The sequence below is a fragment of the Tamandua tetradactyla genome, chromosome X (genome assembly GCF_023851605.1).
Source record: "Tamandua tetradactyla isolate mTamTet1 chromosome X, mTamTet1.pri, whole genome shotgun sequence".
Lineage (NCBI taxonomy): Eukaryota > Metazoa > Chordata > Mammalia > Pilosa > Myrmecophagidae > Tamandua > Tamandua tetradactyla.
The window spans coordinates 114,626,966-114,646,131 of NC_135353.1; the positions used below are offsets into that span (position 1 = coordinate 114,626,966).

The 19,166-nt window shown below is 38.8% G+C and overlaps 1 protein-coding gene across 7 annotated transcripts in view; it reads left to right on the top strand.

The window, feature by feature from the left end:
* Positions 1-1,761: 1,761 nt before the first annotated feature.
* Positions 1,762-19,166, top strand: part of FAM120C (family with sequence similarity 120 member C) — a 142,232-nt gene continuing 124,827 nt past the window's right edge. For 4 of the 7 annotated variants that reach the window (XM_077145923.1, XM_077145926.1, XM_077145928.1 and 1 more), the window contains exon 1: positions 1,762-2,991. In XM_077145923.1, the coding sequence (XP_077002038.1) occupies positions 2,299-2,991 (693 nt within the window). In that variant the 5' untranslated portion in view covers positions 1,762-2,298. Of the gene's footprint in view, positions 2,992-11,869; positions 12,893-19,166 lie in introns of those variants that run through there. The other 3 variants (XM_077145921.1, XM_077145922.1, XM_077145925.1) reach the window with 2 other exon arrangements.

A 19,166-nucleotide genomic window follows, 5' to 3' on the forward strand; every position in this document is an offset into this window, starting at 1 on the left:
TCAACTTGGGGAAGTTGAATTTCCCCCTTTCTCACCATTCCCCAAAGGGGACTTTACAAATTCTTTTTTATTCACTGTTCAAATCACCCTGAACAAACCCACAAAATCTCATGCCCTACTCATGGTTCCATGTACTTATGGTGTTCAATTAAGCTGTCTACATAAGTTATATTAGGAAATGCACTCAACTACTTAATTCTAATACTCTATAACTATTTTCTTTCTGCTCTGTATGTTACCTCTATTGTCAGAGTACATCTAAAAAGGACCTTCCCATCTGTGATATCTGTTTGGGATGGCTCAATCTGGATAATTACTAAATGTGGCATCCTGGGCCCCAGGATGGCTGGCCACAGTCAAGTGTGACTGGCACATCATCATATGTTAAAATAAATGAACAAAGGATAGAGCAGCTCTAAGGAAGCCAGAGCATTCTTGGCTTTCCCCAAATGCTATTGTATTCTCATTTCTCAACAGTGCAAGCTATAAACCTGCAACCTCCTATTCCTGTGCTCATGGACTTACGCAGAAGAGGTAGCAGAAAGATTGTAAGAGTGGTGGGACAGGATAGACTATAACATGTTTTTGTGTTTTCCAATCTCCCCCAAAGCTTCCAATATCATCAACAATTATGCACATTCCTACATGTACTCTCTCAACTCTGAAAATATAAGAAATTCATCCCTCAACCTCCCTTTAAGATTAAAGGGATTTAACTCTGGGGTAGGGGGTGGAGACTGAAGCAGGATAAAATAGGACAACAGTAAATCCCTGGTTTCCTATTCAGCTGTGAAAGAGTTAACAGACAACTCCAAGTCCCTTGTTTCTTACCTAGATCCAAAGAAACTAAACAGATAGCAGCAAACTTCCTGGGTCAAAAATTCCCCTAAAGCTCCCAAAGCATTGAAACCTCCCCAAACCATAAAAGCTTGTAAAATTCTGAGCCAAAAACAAATTCTAAGTTAATGATAGGTAGACTCATTAACCATTTGCCCAAAGACAAATTTTAGGTACAAACTATGAATTCTACTATCTATCTCCTGGTGCCATGGGAACCTGCACAAAGAAGACACCTGCTGTTCAAAGATTACTGTGGAAACCTGCTACCAACAAAACTTCCCTATAAAACAAGCTAGCCCACTCCACTTAGTGTGTGTCCGTCCCTTGAGCACGTCAGCATTAACCTCTTTAACATGTACTCTCTCTCCTTCTCTTTAATGAACTTTACTACTTATTCCTACTGGCCCTCTCCTCTCCAAATTCTTTTAGTTTCGAGACTAACGAACCTGGATTGAGCTCAGCTGGCACCATTGCCATCAGGGCATCAGTTACAGTAACTCAGTGAAGAATACAACTTGTAGTTCAATTTGTATTGGTGTTTATTTCCCTGATAAAAGGAGATCTTGATGGGAAAGGATATTCAATTTCACTTTGGCTGTGCATGGCCTTGAGCAAATAAATAATGTAAATTTTTCCCATTCATAAAATGGGTCCAACAACTCTTCAGAGAATTACAGTAGGTAAAAGTAACTGGTTTGCTATAGAAATGTTAGTGGTTGTCATTATGTTTCACATGTGTTCTTTCTTCTATATTAAAAGCTAGGCATATTATTTTTTCCAAGGGGAAAATTCTCCTGGGGAATTCTAGCTTACTTTAAACTCAGTCAAGCCACTTCATTTCCCATGATGCGTCACTGCTTTCCCCGAAACTCCTTTTCGTGGGAAAGTTGCCTGAAACAACTCCGTGGATACAAGGAATATGAGAGCTACTAAACACAAATCATCACGTCCCGCCCTCGTGATCGGTGAGCGCAAGGGTTGACAGGGGCGGTAGTTTCATTCCTCGACTGCATCCCGAGGCCATTGAGGAGGAGCCTACAACTCCCGTCATGCCCCTCCACCCAGCTCTCCCTCCTAGAGCTAGAAAACGTGTACCATAGAGAAGACGATGCAACATGGCTCCTGGAGGTGAAGAGCCTTTACCCCCCCCCTCTTTAAAGCAGTGAAGAAGAGCAGCCTGGAGGAGGAAGAGAAGTGACTAGAACTCATCGTCGCTACTTTCCTCCCAGCCCCTCCTGAGTCTGGTCTGCATCACCCCTCCTCCCCACCCCAAAGCAATCTGTGTTTTCCTCCGTGCCCTCATAGCCTCGCTTCCTCCTCCCTCCGCTCGGGAATCCTTTTCCCGCCCCTCGCCCCCCGCGGTGTGCGCACGCGCCTGCTCCCTGCTTCGCGCCCAGATCGCCGCCCAGCCTGCTCGGCGAGAAGAGAGCCGCGGTCTCTTCTGCCCACCGACGAAGCATGGGCGTCCAGGGCTTCCAAGAGTTCCTGGAGAAGCGCTGTCCTGGGGCTGTGGTGCCAGTGGACCTCCTCAAACTCGCGCGTACGGTCTCGCGGCGGCGGCAGCAGCAACAGCAGCAGCACCGCCAGCTACCACTGACAGCAGCCCTGGCGCCCGGGGCGCCACACGCCGCCGCCAGGGGCTCAGTACCTCTGCAACTGCCGCTCCCGCCCGCTGCGTTGGGTACCTACTACGGGGGCGCGGGGCCAGCTCGGCACCATCATCCCGCTCACCACCTCCATCACCACGGCCAGGCACAGTCCGGGTTGCACCCGCCGCTGCCCCCTCCGCTGCCAGGAGCCCGGGTGCTGGTGGATGCGGGTTCGGCGCTGCCGCGGCTCTATGGCGGCTACCAGACGGATTGGGTGTGTGGCGGCCAATGGAACGCCATGCTGGGCTACTTGTCAGCGCTGTGCCAGGCTTGTGCTTATCCTGGTGGCGACGGCCTGGAGCTGGTGGTCATGTTCCCCGGGGGCCTGGGCAAGGACCGGCTGGCCGAGTGGGGCCGTCGGTGTCAGGCCGAGCGGCAGACAGCGCAACTGATCGTGGGACACGTGGGCAACAAGGGCACCCCTCCACCACGGGCCTGGTTCCTGCCACCGGCCTGCCTGAGCCACTGCGTGAGGCTAGCACTCATCCGCTTCCGGGTCAAGGTGAGGGAGGGGCCGGATCTTAAATACTACGTCCCACACCTATTCCTTCCCAACTAAAAACCTAATCACCCACCCACTTACCTGCCTCCCATCTACCCACTCGGCCCTATGCCTTACTACCGCCTGACCATTTTATCCATTTACCCACCCTTTCATACCACTCCCTAGTGATTCACTCACCTACATGACCACATCTCTACCCATGCCATCCCAATCCCTTCCTTCCCCTTTAGTTATCTAATTGCCCTCTTCCTAGGTTTTAGCGGATAATCATTTAAAGCCCCACCTTTCTCCTGCTGTCTTCTGCCTCAAGCAGGAGTGCCTTTTTCCAGATTGTTCCAGTTGGCATCTTTGTTCTGTATGCCCCTTTACCAATCTCGCAGCAAATCAATTAAACAAATGTTAATTGAATACCTTCTACAAGCTTTTTTTCCCATCGTCCTGACCCAGTGCTTCTTTTTTACCCATCTGTCCATTCAACCTTTTTTTTTTTCAAAATGCATCTACCTGCTTGCTTTAGCTTAAGCAAACAAAAAACCTGCTAATTCAACCACTGTTCAACAAGTGAGAGTAAAGGGTTTGAAAGACATGTGAGACACATTTCCTGCCCTTGGAGAATCAAATATGTACACATGAAACATTTATTAATAGTATAGATGTGTATGTGATTATGCTTTAAGGTACAGACAGTAAGTACACTACCTGTTGAATGAGGGGAAAATGGTTGATTTTTCCCTGAATAAGTTCCCTGAAGAAGTTGGACCTCAAGGATGGGTTGGGTTTGAATGGGTCACAGGTTTTAGAAGATTGCTTTAAGTGAAAGGAAAAAACAGTGAGCAGAAGCAAAAATATCAAACATGTAAGGCCCCTGGACAGTTAAATTCAAATCTCTGCATGTAGTTGTCTCACTGCATATGGGGCCTGGGGAACAGATTGGCAGTATTTCCAGTTCTGGAGACCACTGTGGTTGCTCTGTTGCTTTCCCATATGCTTAGATTTCAAATTCCTAGGTGTAGGGAATAGACTTGAAGAGGAAAGGACGTGGACAGGAAGAAGAAAAAATTAGGTCAGGGTTGGGTAAGATGAAACCTTCTCAAACCAATTCCTCAACCGAGATTCTTAGGGATGTGCCCCCAGTTAGAAGACAGGACTGGGAATTGTGAGAATCACAAACCAAAGAAATAGTTTAAATTGCAGCAATAAGGAGGAAAGAAATCTCAGTTGAGAAATTGCAAGACCTGCACAGGGAAGCTTGTAGTGGTCATAGAGCTTGTGGCTAGACTCCAATCATTGCTAGATCCCTGTGCCCAGCATCAAATTAGTGCCTATGCTGGATAGATTATAGCTGTTTTTAATAATAAATTCAATCATGAAATAGCTGAGTAAATTGGACATTGGCAGGAGACTGTAGAAGTTGCTAGAGGGTTGGACACTAAGTTTGGGCTTGTAGTTTCCAAAGAACTCTCTGTTCATTGCACTCCATTTACCAAAAATTTTTGAGCAAGCAACCCTAATATAGATATATGGGTCTACTAAAATTCTTGTCATCCTTCATCACACAAAGTCTCGTTTTAAAATTCCAGCAGTTCATCAAAAAAAAAAAAAAGGTAGATTGTCTAGATGGATGGGTATGTGAAGACGCAAGTATGATAAAGGTAGAATCTCAGTGGCAGGTATCCAGGTATTCACATATTTCAATTTTGCCAAATTTTTCATAATAAAATGTTGGGTATAAAATCCCAGCATTCCTCCTCGGCTCTTAGTACCTCTGGTTGAGAAATATATAAATCTTTTCCCCCGTGCTAGATTATAAACACATCCTTGGATCTTTTCATGTTTTCTGTAATGTCTTTATAATGTATATTTTGGGTGCAGGATACATTTTTTTTCTGAATAAATCGGTCAGTGGCCCTAAGCAAATGGATTGTAGGAGTAACTTTAAAAATGAAGTATTTCCTCTTACCATAGTGGATTTAAGACAGGCTCCAAAATTGCATATATAAAGTGTTTTAGAAGTTGTCAGTGAATAAAGTTCTGGTTCTGGTCAGTGACTTTGTTGGAGTGATAGAGAGCTTCCTGGATTGGAGCACTGGATAATCTGTATGCAGACCTTTTCTTTGAATGGTAGTGTTTCAGAACAAAATCCAGTTCTCCCCTCCTTGCTTAGTTCTTCAGGTTAAGCCACAGAATGCAATTTTTGAGGTAGCAGCCCTAATATAGATATTCCTAGTTTCATTTTCATTGTGATAAGTTGAGAAAAATAGAGGTGGAGGAATTAAATAATAGGTAAATTGCTGGGTTGTCTGTTTAGCCTTAAGACAGTTTAGGCCTTCCATGAAAAAACTCAATGTATATTGTCGGGGTGGGCTTTGTCATTTGGTTGGTTTCATTTATATGCTCTACACACCATTGTAAATGGTAATGATCAAAAGCAGAAAAACTAAATAAATTCACAAATTTCTAGTCTGATCTTTCTGTAAGGGTCTCAGAAGTAGAACAACCTATAGCAGTTCGAGACTGTGGTTCAGGAGATGATGTGGGGTGATTAAGGGGGTGAATAATTTATCTTAATGGTTTATGTATATTAGAAAAAAAGATAATTAGTACATCACAACTGTCATTTTATGGCTATAATATTTGAAATGGGGCCAATTAAAGAACAGTGAGTTAATTTAATAATAATCCATTAATTTGTAGTATGGCAAATTAATTTGGGTATGGCAGAAATCATGCTGATGGTTCACAAGTGACCAAAGTTTAAGAAGCCTAACCAACAGCTGATATAATTTTGTGCTTTAGTTCTCTAGAGTACAATATAGCAATGAATGAAATGTCTCCTAGTTGTTTACTTATCTGCAATTAGACACATTCTGAAGTCATTGACTACTTCTAGATATTGCAGTGGTAGGAAAAATAATTATAATAGTAATTACTATGTCTTAGTTGTATATAAGCTGCCTTTAAAATATTTAATCCTCACAGGCTTGCAAGATGCACGGTATTATCCCCATTTAAAAGTTGAAATAACTGAGGCACAAAGAGGTGAAATGATTTTTCTTTGGTCTGGGAACTAGAAAGTGGTGGATAAGAAGCTTTGTTCTAAGGCTGTATTGCTCAGAGTCTCCATAATCCTACCTCACTGTTTTGTGATATGTTCTTAAGGAAGATTCTGCACTCTTATTGCCAGTTATTATACATAGATACATGAAGAAAAACAATAAAAAGTAGATTTATTGAGTGCTTGGTTTGTGCCAGCATTGCCAAATTTGTAATATTGCCAGCACAAGGGAAATGTGTAAGCTAAGTACCAAGTGAGAGAATCGTTGCAGTGATGTTATAGGAATTCAAAAGAAGCAGTCCCTTTTTTTACTACATTTTTATCTCTCCCTCTCTAGTGTCTTTCACTTACAGCATATATAAGTACTCTTTAAGAACTAAAACTTCCCCTTCCCTTTGTAAACCCTTCAAGCTATTACCCTTATCCCCTTTCTTCCTTTTTCATTATTATTCTTGAAAAGGATAGTGTTAATTCCCATTCCTCTTGCCAGTTTGCATCTGCTGTTACCACCCAGAAGCTGCCACATCCATTTCCATTCTTAACCTTTTTAGTTCTCTTTGAGCTAAATGACACCATTGAACCATCCTTTCTTTGAATTCCCTTCCTTGGATTCCATGATCCTACTTACATCTGATTCTCATTACAAATATCTGGCTGTTTCTTCTTACATTATTCCTCGTTCTCTGCCTGTTCCCTTAAATGTTTGTACCCTCAAGGCTTCTGTCCTTGTCATATTTATATTCTCCATTCATTTCCTGAGCAATCTAATCCCTTCTGACTTAAGTATTAATTCTATTCTGATGATTCAGTTCTATCTTTACACCCAACCTCTCTCCTGTGCTTTTACACAGATCTTTTCAGGACTCTATTCCTCAATGTCTTATAAGTCACTAAAACTACAAAATATTCAAGATAAAATTCATTATCTTTCCCTCAAACTTGTTCCACCAATGAATGGTATATTTCATCCATTTCAAACCAAAACCTGGACTCTGGATTCTTTACTTTCTTTTCACTTCCCACATCTAGCTGCTCACTAAATCCTGTCAAGTATATCTTAAAAATGTCTCCTGAGGGCAGTGTGACAGTGAGAACGGTACAATGGTGGCTTAGTGGCAGAGCTCTCACCTGCCAGGCCAGAGACCCGGTTTCAATTCCTGGTGCCTGCCCATCTTAAAAAAAAAATGTCTCCTGACTCTAGCCACTTCTATCTGTTCTCATCCCCATGGCCTTAATTCATCCCTTCATCATTTCTTATCTGAACCATGAAAACAGCCTCAATTTGTTCCATTCTCATAACACTCTCTGGATTATAGTCCATTTGCCACACTGCTACCAGAAGTACCATTATGAAAACCAAAGCTGATTCTGTTGTGTGCCCAAAGATCTACTGACCCAAGTCTAAACTCCTCAGCATGGCAGACAGTGCTTTTCACAGTCTGCCCAGCTTTCCCTGGTGTTCACCTCTGCCCATCCCTGTTCCAAACATTCTGAACAATATTTAGTTTCCTAGATGCATCATGTCCTTTCACAGAGTGCTTTTCTTACGTTACCCTCACTTTTATTAAACTTTTTTTATTGTATAGTGTAACATATAATAAATGCAAAGCAAAGAAATAAAAAAAGCAATAGTTTTCAAAGCACTCTTCAAAGAGTGGTCACAGGATACATCCCAGAGTTTGTCATGGGCTACCATACGATCCTCTCAGATTTTTCCTTTTAGCTGCTTCAGGACATAGGAGGCTAGAGGGCTTAAATACTTTTTTATCATCACAATTGACTTTTTTTCTTCCTTTATTGTGAATAATAACATATATACAAAAAAGCTATAAATTTCAGAGCACAGCACCACAGTTAGTTGTACAACATATTTCAGACTTTGACATGGGTTACAATTTCACAATTTTAGGTTTTTACTTCTAGGTGCTCTAAAATAGTGTAGACTAAAAGAGATATCAATTTAATGATTCAGCATTCATATTCATTTGTTAAGTCCTACCTTCTATGTATAATTCACCATCACCTTTGATCTTTCCATACCTCTGATTGGGGTTGTTTGGGCTATGGCAGTTCTAAATTTTTGATGTTGGAAGGATCCGTCACTGATATGGGGTAGGGAGAACACTCACTTTTGCTTAGCAAATGCTTACCTGCACCTGCTCAAAAATTATCACTTTGAACTATTTTCTAACTGACCTCTTCCAACTAAGGTAAATTACCGCTTCCCTTGTGCTACTAGAGTGCCTGTTCTTAGCTTTCTCATAGTATTGTCATATCACATTATAATTCTTTTTTAATTGAGTTCTAGGAGGACAGGGTTTTGCCCTAGGACCTGGTACATTATACACATTATTAGTTGTTGAAATAGAGGGTGAGAGAAAAGGGGGCTGATTGATTGGTTGACTGACTGTAGAAGATTTTAACGATCTCATAAAGAATATCTTAGAACCAATGTGATACGTTAATTCCATGTAAATCAACAAATATTGCAAATTGCATTACCAAACTCCTGTTATGTAGAAGTGAGTTTTGTAGCAGCTTAGCAATGCATTTATGGAATACAGTTACTCTTTGGTGGTAGTAATGGGCTGGATACCTTACATATATTCATTATCTCACTTAATCCTCACAACCACCCCTGAGGATGGGTGGTTAATTAATCTCCACTTTATTTTACAGCTAAAATAAAACAGGTTCAGTATAGTCACTAGCCCAAGATTGCATGCTAGAAAGAATGTGGTTGGTCTAAGATTTGAAACTAAACTTATCTTCTATATATCACAAAATAATGCAGTAGAATTTTTTATTAGTTTTTATAATTTATTATTAGTTTTATAGTTTATTAGTTTCTTAAGGCTGTTGTAACAAATTAACACAAAATTGGTGGCTTCAAACCACAAAAACATACTCATTCACAGTTCTGTGGGTTAGCAGTCCAAAATTAAGGTGTAGGCAGGCCATGTACCCTCCAAAGGCTCTGAAAATACTTCCTTGCTGCTTCCAGCTTTTGGTGGCTCCAGAGGTTCTTTGGTTTGTGGCTGCATCACTCTGATCTTTGCCTCCGTCTTCACATGGCCACCTGCCTTTTCCCTCTGTGTCTCCATATGTCTTCACATGGATACCAGTTGGTGGATTTAGGACCACCTTAATCCAATATGACCTCATCTTAACTAATTGCATCTGCAAAGCTGCTATTTCCTAATAAGGTCATGTTCTGAAGCTGCAGGTGGATATGAATTTTCAGAGGACACTTCAGCCCAGTACAGTTGCATTTGAGTAACTTTTTTCAGAACACTTGTACTTAATTGTTTAGCATAAAGGCTAAGAGCCACTGGAGCCAGACCGCCTGGATTTAAATCCCTGTTCTTCTAACTTCTAGTTGTGTAACCTTAGTTAAGTTACTTACCCTCTCCGTGCCTCAGTTTTTTCATCTTAAAAATGAGGATAGTAATAATAACTATATTACACACTTGATTGTGAACATTAAATAATTTAAACTTATTAAATAAAAGTACTTAAAACATATGGCTTTATATGACACATGGTAAATGTCATATAAATATTAGCTACTACTACTCTGATCAAAATATTTTGTGCGTCAAGTAGGTTGGACATTGATAACTTCACTCTTATGTTTTAAGGATGGCATGGCATGCAGGGTCCTTCATGATCTAACTACCATTTTCTAGCTTTACTTTACCACATTTTTCTTTTCAGGACAATAAATGCTTTTCAGTTCAATTAACATTCTTTGAGCATCTTCTCTTTGTTAGACCCTGTGCTAAATGCTGTGAACAGTGGAATTCATTCATTCATCAAATATTTATTGAGTTGCTCGTGTGTGCCAGGCACAGTTCAAGATTCAAACAGTGAACAGAACAGATTTCTGACTTTATGAAGCTTATATTCTGATGGGAAGGACAGATAGTAAATAAGATGGACAAAATACATAGTACATTCGGTGGTGTAGTAAATGCTGTTGAGAAAAATGAAGTAGAAAAGTGAGATAAGCAGTGTGGAGATCCGTGGTACAAAATGTGGTTCTCTTCCCCTCCAGAAGCTCATATTCCAGTAGGGGAGACAAATAAGGAAATACAGTATCAGTTTCAAGGATCACTTCTCTGACTTTTGTTGTAGGCCCAGGGACATAGCCAATATTAAGAGGTAGCATCAGAATTTGCATGCCAGATACAAAAGCCCTTGTTCTTTCATTACACCATATAGGAAATTACAAAGGTTATGGCAGGGATGGCAAACTAGCAGTCCATAGACCCCATATGGCCCATGTGCACATTCGTTTGGCCCACAGGTTTCTTTTTAACAACCTTGAATTTATTGCCAACATTTGAAACATTGTAAATTGTTGTGAAAGAGCCTGACTTTTAAACTACTCTTGAAACTTCAGATCCTCTGGCAGTATTAGTTGCCACCTTTAGATGAACCACATGGCCTTCATTTATGGAAGCTCTACCACCCATGGTATCTCCCTGTCTTGGGCACTTGGTCCAAGCGCCACTGGCCATTCATGACACACATCTTCTACAGTTGCTCCTAATGATCCCTGACTCCTGTTATTCACACAGTTGTGTAATTCTACCAGCTTTCCTTGTGTGTGGGCTGGATCTAGTGACTTGCTTCTAATGAATAGAATATGACAAAAGCAATGGGATATTACTTCCAAGATTTTATGAAAAACTATTACTTCCCTCTTATTTACACTCTCTCTCATCTTGCTTGCTTGCTCGTATAAACTAAGCTCAATGTTGTGAGCTGCACTATGGTGAGGGCCACGTGAAAAGGAACTCAAGGCAGCTTATGACCAACTGCCAGTGAGGAACTGAGGCCCTCTGTATAACCACTCACAAGAAACCGAATCCTGCCAACAGCCATGTGAATGAGCTTGAAAGCGGATCCTTTCTCAGTCAAACCTTGAGATGACTGCAGCCCCAGCTGACAATTTAATTGCAGCCTTGCAAGACTCCCTGAGCCAGAGGATACAGCTTATCCATACCCATAAAAACTATGAGATAATAAATGTTGTTTTAAGCCACGAAGTTTGGGGGTAATTTGTTATACAGAAATAGATAATACACCTTTGATTGCTGTGCTTGTACTTTTTAAAATAGTAGCTTTGATAAACAGGAAATATTTCTTATATCCCCATCTATGAAATGTACAAAAAAGAGGTTATGCAAGAAGGTCACATTTCGTATGGAAGGGATGAGCATTCCTATATATTTAAATAAAATGTGTCTGTTGAAAGACTACAATTTAAGTCACCATTGTAAAATGTGTGAGCACTATAAAAAATGATGAGTGTTGAAACTAAAAGAATTTTTTAATACTTATAGAGTGACACTCATGAAATGCAATTATGTATTAAATGAAAAAATTGCCAGACCTTGAAAACCTATTAAAGATAGTTTTATAAAAGAGCGTCTGTTGCGTTCAGCAGAAATTATGTCAAACAAGGATTTGCACAGGTAGGAAAAACTGTTGTTCAGGTGTTAAAGATTGATGGCTGGACCATTATTCATTTTCATAAAATTTCATTTTCATAAAATTCCTTTTTTGGAATTCAATAGACAGCTTCTCAATTTGGGGAATGTCATTCAGGTCTCAGAAGAGGCAAACTGGGTCAAGAAGTTAGTGTGAAGTTTTAAATTGGAGCTGGTTAGAACCGTTAGAAACTCCACCCACATAGCTATACACTTAACTATACACTTGGCGAGAGGTTCTCAAACTGTCAGATCAGCAGTATTGGCACTACCTGAAAACTTGAAGACATTGCAAATCCTCAGGCACTACCCCAGACCTACTGAATCGGAAGCTCTAGGGTGGAGGTGGGGGGGCTCATCAGTCAGTTTTAACAAGCCCTCCAGTTGATTCTGATAGATGCTAAAGTTGGAGAACCCCTGAACCTAGATATTATTCATGTGTAAGGAATTTTGATATAATCTCTTTTAGACTTGGATCTTGTGAAAGGTACATCAGGAAATACCTGACTTTTATGTGTTGAGAAAAGTCTTGAACATTTTAATATAGAGTGATCAAAATGAGTAAATATGATAGTGCTTCTGCAGTGGGTGGCATTACTATTAGACTTAGAAAATTTCCATTTGAAGCAGAAACATTTTATTAGGATTTAAAGCTGTTCATTGTATCACTTCTCAGGATTCACTTTGTGCTAAAAAAGATCAAAATGAATCATGTTAGAAACTAGTAATTAACATTGTGGTTTGCTCGAACCACAGCTGAATACTTTGCTTGAAGCTATTAGATGCATGTTTTGCACATCTGCTCTATTCTGTGACGGTTGATTGACTTAGTTGAGGTATGGTACTGGAGGTACTAAAAAAAAAAGATTTGACTTGTTTGACATCCAAAGGGCATTCCTACTTTGGTTCACCGACAAAGACTGAATAATATTTGACCTGTTTGGTTGACATTATAACTCATCCAGATATTGTGAATAAAAGCAGAGCTGTTCAGAAGTATCTTCACATATATATGTTAAATTTGCACATTCCTAGCACAATTACATCCTTGACAAACTCATTTTGCAAGACATAAACTAATAAACTTTCTTTTGCCAAAATTATTTTCAAGAAATGAAAGTGATGTCCTGAATTACATTTCCAAAATTGTGTGGAGTTGGTCAAATTCCAGAAAAGATTCTCTGACATTAAATTTTATGCAAGTGAACTAATATTGTTCAGAGAGTTTTTCTCAGTGGTCATGATGTGAAACAAGCTACAATGGAGATATGGAATTACTGTGCCATGGTACTGAAAACGAAGCATGATGTCATCGAAATACCAGAATTCTACAAATATCTTGCACGTATGTACCCTAAATATAAAACCACTGCATAAAATGCCTGTTAGAAATGTAGTCGTTTCCAGGGTGGGCAATGGTGGCTCGGTGGCATAGTTCTCGCCTGCCATGCCAGAGACCCGTGTTCAATTCCCGGAGCCTGCCCATGCCAAAAACAAAACAAAACAAACAAAAAACCACAAAAGAAATGTAGACATTTCCAAGCAGCTCCTTTCTATTGCAAAATAGGGTAAAATTAATCACTCTCAGCTAAAAGATTCAAGGCTAAATTCTGTACCACACATTGCAATACAAAAATAAAAGACGTGGCATTGACATGTTGGTACATAATAAAGGTATCAGACCTCTAAGTCCAAGTCAAAAGAGTAATAAGCTTTAAAAAATATGTTGTAAGGATGAAAATTTTCTATTTTTTAACTTACGTTTTTAATTTTTAATTTAAAATGGAAACTTCAATATCTTACATATGTATATTGTTAACACCCGAAGTTTAGTAAAAAAGACAAAAAATTATTAGATTTCTGGCAGTTGATTTTTCATAACTCAAGCCCCTCTCATTCATTCATGTTAGCTGCCCTGTCCCTCTAAGCATTTGCAGCCCCTGGTTCAAAGACTTATAAACTTCTTGCCATCATTGTCTCAGCAGTTCCTGTCTTCTTTTCTGAAGTAACCTAGAAGCTCCCTTGAACTCTTGTCCTCTTCCCAAGGATACCTTTCATCAGGCCTTCTAACTTTTCAATCCCAAAGATTTGCTTTGGGCAGAACAATTGCACATTCTGGTATTTACTTATCTCGAATGATTTCTCAAGACCTCCAAGACAGTAGTATGCTCATAGGCTTCATTAATCTCTGCAGAACAGAACATGATTTTTTTGAAGCACTTTTTCAGAGCAATATGCCAAGCTGTCTTAAATAAGTAATTTCGAAATCTTACAATAGGGTAGGAATAAGCAAAATCTCCACTTTACAGACTTGTTCCACAACTATAGTAGTTCTGGAACTTGAATTTGAACATAGAGACATTGGATGCCAATGCTCCTGTTTTATACATTGATTATAAAAATTTATTCTCAAAGTATAATCTTCAGTCAACTGATGAGCCACAATAAATTAAAAATCGAAGTCTTCCCTCTGGTTCTTACCTGTGACAGGCAAGTTTCACCCACCTAGTAGCCTCAGAATAATTAAGAGTATTAAAATTGGGTGTTTATCATCCCTAAAGAGAGGGTCGGAAAGATCAAAGGTGATGGTTGAATTATACACAGAAGATACGATTTAACAAATGAATATGAATGCTGAATCATTAAATTGATATGTCTTTTAATCTCCAGTATTTTAGAGCACCTAGAAGTAAAATCCTAAAATTGTGAATTTGTAACCCATGTCAAAGTCTGAGATATGTTCTATAACTAATTGTGATGCTGTGCTTTGAAATTTATAGCTTTTTTGTGTATATGTTATTGTTCACAATAAAGGAAGGAAAAAAGTCAATTGTAATGATAAAAAAGTATTTAAGCCCTCTAGCCTCCTACATTCTGGAGCAGCTAGAAGGAAAAATATGAGAGGATTGTATGGTAGCCCATGACAGACTCTGGTATCTGTCCTGTAACCACTCTTTGAAGAGTGCTTTGAAATCTATTGCTTTTTTATTTCTTTGCTTTGTATATATGTTATGCTATACAATTAAAAAAGTTAAAAAAAATTTGGGTGTTTATAAATTAGCCCCTTATGAGCATTTACTGAGCACTGGATCAGTATTCCACTATCTCCAGGTTGACTGCCATATTTCACTGCAAAGGCTCTACCATGTAAATCATTGAATCTACAGTTGGTGGGGAAGGCCATTTTATCAATGTTGCCTTGAATGGATATTGTTTCAATTGCTATTATTCTTACTTTTTAATTGTACATTATTCTTTAGCCTTGTGATTATCAATTTAGTCTCTTAGTGATTGTTTGTTAAACTCCACAGGGTATAGTGATGTATATTTGCATCAATAATAGATTCAGTCTGTAATTTTCCAGTTACTAGACTTTGAGTCATATCAGCCTTACAGTTGAATTATAACTCATTAATATCTCTATTGCTAAAACAGATATATATATATAATCCACTCCCCCTCAAAATTTCCTTTAAGGTGATTCTGATACTTCCTTGTCACCTCTGATTTCTTTTTACTTTGGGATTGAAAACAGGTGGAGAAAGTGGGCCATAGAGCCCTGAGTCAGATACCAGTTTGGTGTGTTTAACATGATAGATGGGAGTGAGAGTCCCAAGAAAAAGAATTTGGAACAAGGTGGAGGAAGTCAAGTATTACAGACATCAGAATGCAGTGCTGCCTCTGGTTTGAGGTTACTTTAAATGACAAACATTTATAAAGCTCTTTCTATGCTTCAGCCAGGGTCCTGTATAGTCACTGCCATGAATAGGCTCACAATCTACTTTTCGTTATGGTCCTTTGCTTATTGTTTTACTTTATGAATTGATATGAAGTTAGTGTATGTCCAGTTTTCCAGTTGCCCTTATTTGAGAAGGAACATATTTTGTGGAAAGAGCATTGTTTTGCAGTCATACCTAACTGGGTTCAAATTCAGGTTCTGCCACATTACTTACTAGCTGTGTGATTTGAGGCATTATCTAAATATTCTGAGCTTCAGTTTTGTCCCCTGTAAAAAAAACCCAAAGGATTGGGGAGAGGCATTATTGATGTAATACCCATTTCACAAGGTTAAAAGGATAAATGAGATATGTCTTAAATAGCTTAGCCCAGTGTCTATCTTAAAATATTAATCACCAGAATGTCAGCTCCATGAAGGCAGGGATTTTTGTCTTTTGTTCACTTCTTTATCCCAACGCTTTTATCAGTGCCTGGAATAGATTGGTAATATATGGTAAATACTGGTTGGATGTTGAAATGCTCATTGGTTGCCTACTCTGTGTAACTGTTCTATGTACCGAAGATAGAGCAGTGAACAAAACAGACAAAAATAAAATCCCAAGCCCTCTTGAAGCTTATGTTCTAGTTATTTTTAATGGCAAACATTCTTGAAATAAGATATTTCTGAAAGAGCCAAAATATGAAAAAGATAAAATGGGGCATGTGACTCCAGGTTGAAGAGAAAATAGGGGCGCTAGTCCCCTCTGGTTATTTGGTCCAATTCTCCACCCACCTAAATTCTGTTTTCATGAAGCACAGTTTGAAAGCCACTTCTTGGAAACAAAACATTAAACTTTTCTCAGAGAGCTAGCTGTTTTTCCCTGAGTTTTATAAGTAGGTGTGGCATCCTCTAGAAAGTATTACTCCACTGACCTTAGTTGCCTTTTCTCTGCTACCCCATAGCCCTCTGTGCTTATGTCTGTTAAGAACTTATCACACTGTCTTGTTCTATGTTGTCTGCATCCTGATACATGGTAAGTCCTCAATTCATATTTGTTCAACTGAACAGTGAACCATTAATTGAGAGCTATAGACAGCTGCTCAGAATTTCAACTCACAATTTCTTGGAAGCACAAATGTGCTTCTTTCTGATTAGTTGTTTGGATATGTTATTAGTCTCCCCTAAATCATTTTACCTGCTCAGAAAATTGCAAAGTTAATAAAGTATCTAAAATGACCAGTTAGGGCCAAGAACTGGAAGTCATTCTGCTTACAGGTGGTAGCAGTCATCATAAATGTGTACATGGAGCCAGGGTGCTCAGCCGTTCTGAGGCTTTTCTCTTTGACCTGGTCAGGATTTAATTGCCATCAGTCACACCCATTGTGTTTTGTCAGGAATAAATTGCCATGCTATATAATCTGACTACAGACCAGTGTCTCTTAAGCCTGTCTCAGCATGAGAATCACCTGGCCTTAAAAATAAACCTACTGAATCAGACTCTCCAGAGGAGGGCCTGGGAATATAAGTTTAAGGATCATCATGGGTGATTCTTCTGATGAAGCACTGGCAAGCTTAATGTCTCATTTCCAGCTACAATTAAGAAGAGCAGAATCTTCAGTGGATAAAGATACTTTTATGTTCTTCCACCTGCACAGAAATTTTTTAAAACATCAATTACCTCCTGTGTTAGTTAGATTCAGTTGTCAACTTGGCCAGGTGAGCATACCTAGTCTTGTTGCTGCGGACATAAGCCAATGGTGCGTGAACCTCATCTGTTGCCAATTACATCTGCAGTCAGCTAGGAGGCGCGTCTGCTGCAATGAGTGACGTTTGACTTAATTGGCTGGTGCTTAAATGGGAAATTGCAATGTAGCACTGCTAAGCAGCTCACATTCCTCATCTCAGCACTAGCAGCTCAGCTCAGGCCTTTGGAGATGCAGAAAGAAGTCACCCCGGGGAAAGTTGTTGGAACCCAGGGGCCTAGAGAGAAGACCAGCAGAGACCATCTTGTGCCTTCCACGTAAGAAAGAACCTCAGTGGAAAGTTAGCTGCCTTTTCTCTGAAGAACCAACAAAATAAATCCCCTTTTATTAAAAGCCAATCCATCTCTGGTGTGTTGCATTCCGGCAGCTAGCAAACTAGAACACCTCCAGGGAATGAAAGTAAAAGGACTATTATTTTTTACTGAATATGCCCTGTATTTTTTTTAATTTTTCACTTTAAGTATCTTCTGCTTTTATTCAGCCACACTTTATCCTTTATTTTTATTAGAGAAGTTACAGGTTTACTGAAAAATCATGCAGAAAGTGCAGAGTTCCCATATACCGCCACCCCCAATAGTTTTTCCCTATTTTTAATATTTTACAGTAGTGTGGAACCTTTGTTAAAATATCTTTTGAACAATTATTGCAACTCATGGTACAATTTACCACCTAAATACAAAAGGATAGGTGGTAAAAAAAAAAAAAACTTTCCTTTTTGCTACTGTCCCCAGCCACTAGATCCTTTTCTCCAGAGGCAACCAGTTTTATCAGTTTGTTGTGCATCCTTCCAGAGATACTATGTATATAAAAGCAAATACATATAGCTATACGTTTAATATATATAGCTAAGTATATAATTCATACAAAATACCTTTTTAAAAACACAAATGGTAGCGTACTATAATGTTCTGTACCTTGCTTTTAGCATTTAATATATCTTAATTTTCCCATGAGTATGTAGAACTTTTTTATAGTTTCATACTACTCCATTGCATACATGTTATAATTTATTTTGCTAGTCCCTTACTGATGGGCAATTAGTTTTTTCTAGTCATCAGCTATTACAAATAATGCTACAGTGAATTACCTTGTATGCTTGCAATGTAGTTGCTTATATGTAAGCAGTTGCATTGTTTTTCCAAATGCTTTACGTTTTGAATCAAATTCCTAGAAGTACAAGTTTTGGATCAAACAGTGTGTGCTTTTGTAACTTTAAAAGATCTTGCCAAATTGCTCTCCCTAGAGATTGTACCATTTATACCCCTACCAGCAATATTTGAGAATGCCTGTATCCATCATCAATACATTATTTGCTAATCTCGTACATGAAATATCATGTTCCAACATTATTTTAATTTGCACTTTTCTTATCGTGAATAAGTTTGCATTTCCTTTCATATATTTAAGATCCATCTGTCTTTCCTAATTTTGTGAAATATCCTTTTAGGTTGTTAGACTTTTTTCTTTCTCCTAGGGAAATTAGCCCTTTGTGATAAGTTGTAAATTTTTTTTTTCCAGTTTGTTGTTTGTCTTTTAAGTTTGCTTATGTTGGCTTTTCTCAAGCAGAAATTTTTGATTTTACACTATCAAGAGGATTGATCATTTTCTTTAGTGTTACTAGGTTTTCTCTTATATTTAAGTTTTTCTCATGCTGAGATTATAAAATATTCCCCCCATGGTGTCTTATATTATTTTTATGGTTATCCTGATTAGAGTGTGAGGTATGGATCCATCTTTTTTTTTCTGAAATGACTATCCAGTTATCCCAACACCATTTGCTGTGTGATCTTTCTTACTTTTGAATTCTAAAGACAAGTTTTTTTCCCCCAACAAATGAATAGCATTTAAATAAAGGGACCGGGAACTGTTATAGATTAAAAGAGATGTAGGTGACATATCAACCAAATGGAGCATGCGAACCATATTTGGATTTGCTGTTCTGTTTACATATGTATGTTTAAAATTTTCTATAATCCAAAACTTTTAAAAGGAGGTGTTAGGGAGCATGGGCTTTGTGGGCTGAACTGAGTTTGAATCCTAGCTCCACATTTTAAAAACTGAAGTATAATTCACATACCATAAAATTCATCATTTTAAAATGTACAATTCAGCGGTTTTTTTTTTTTTTTACTGTATTC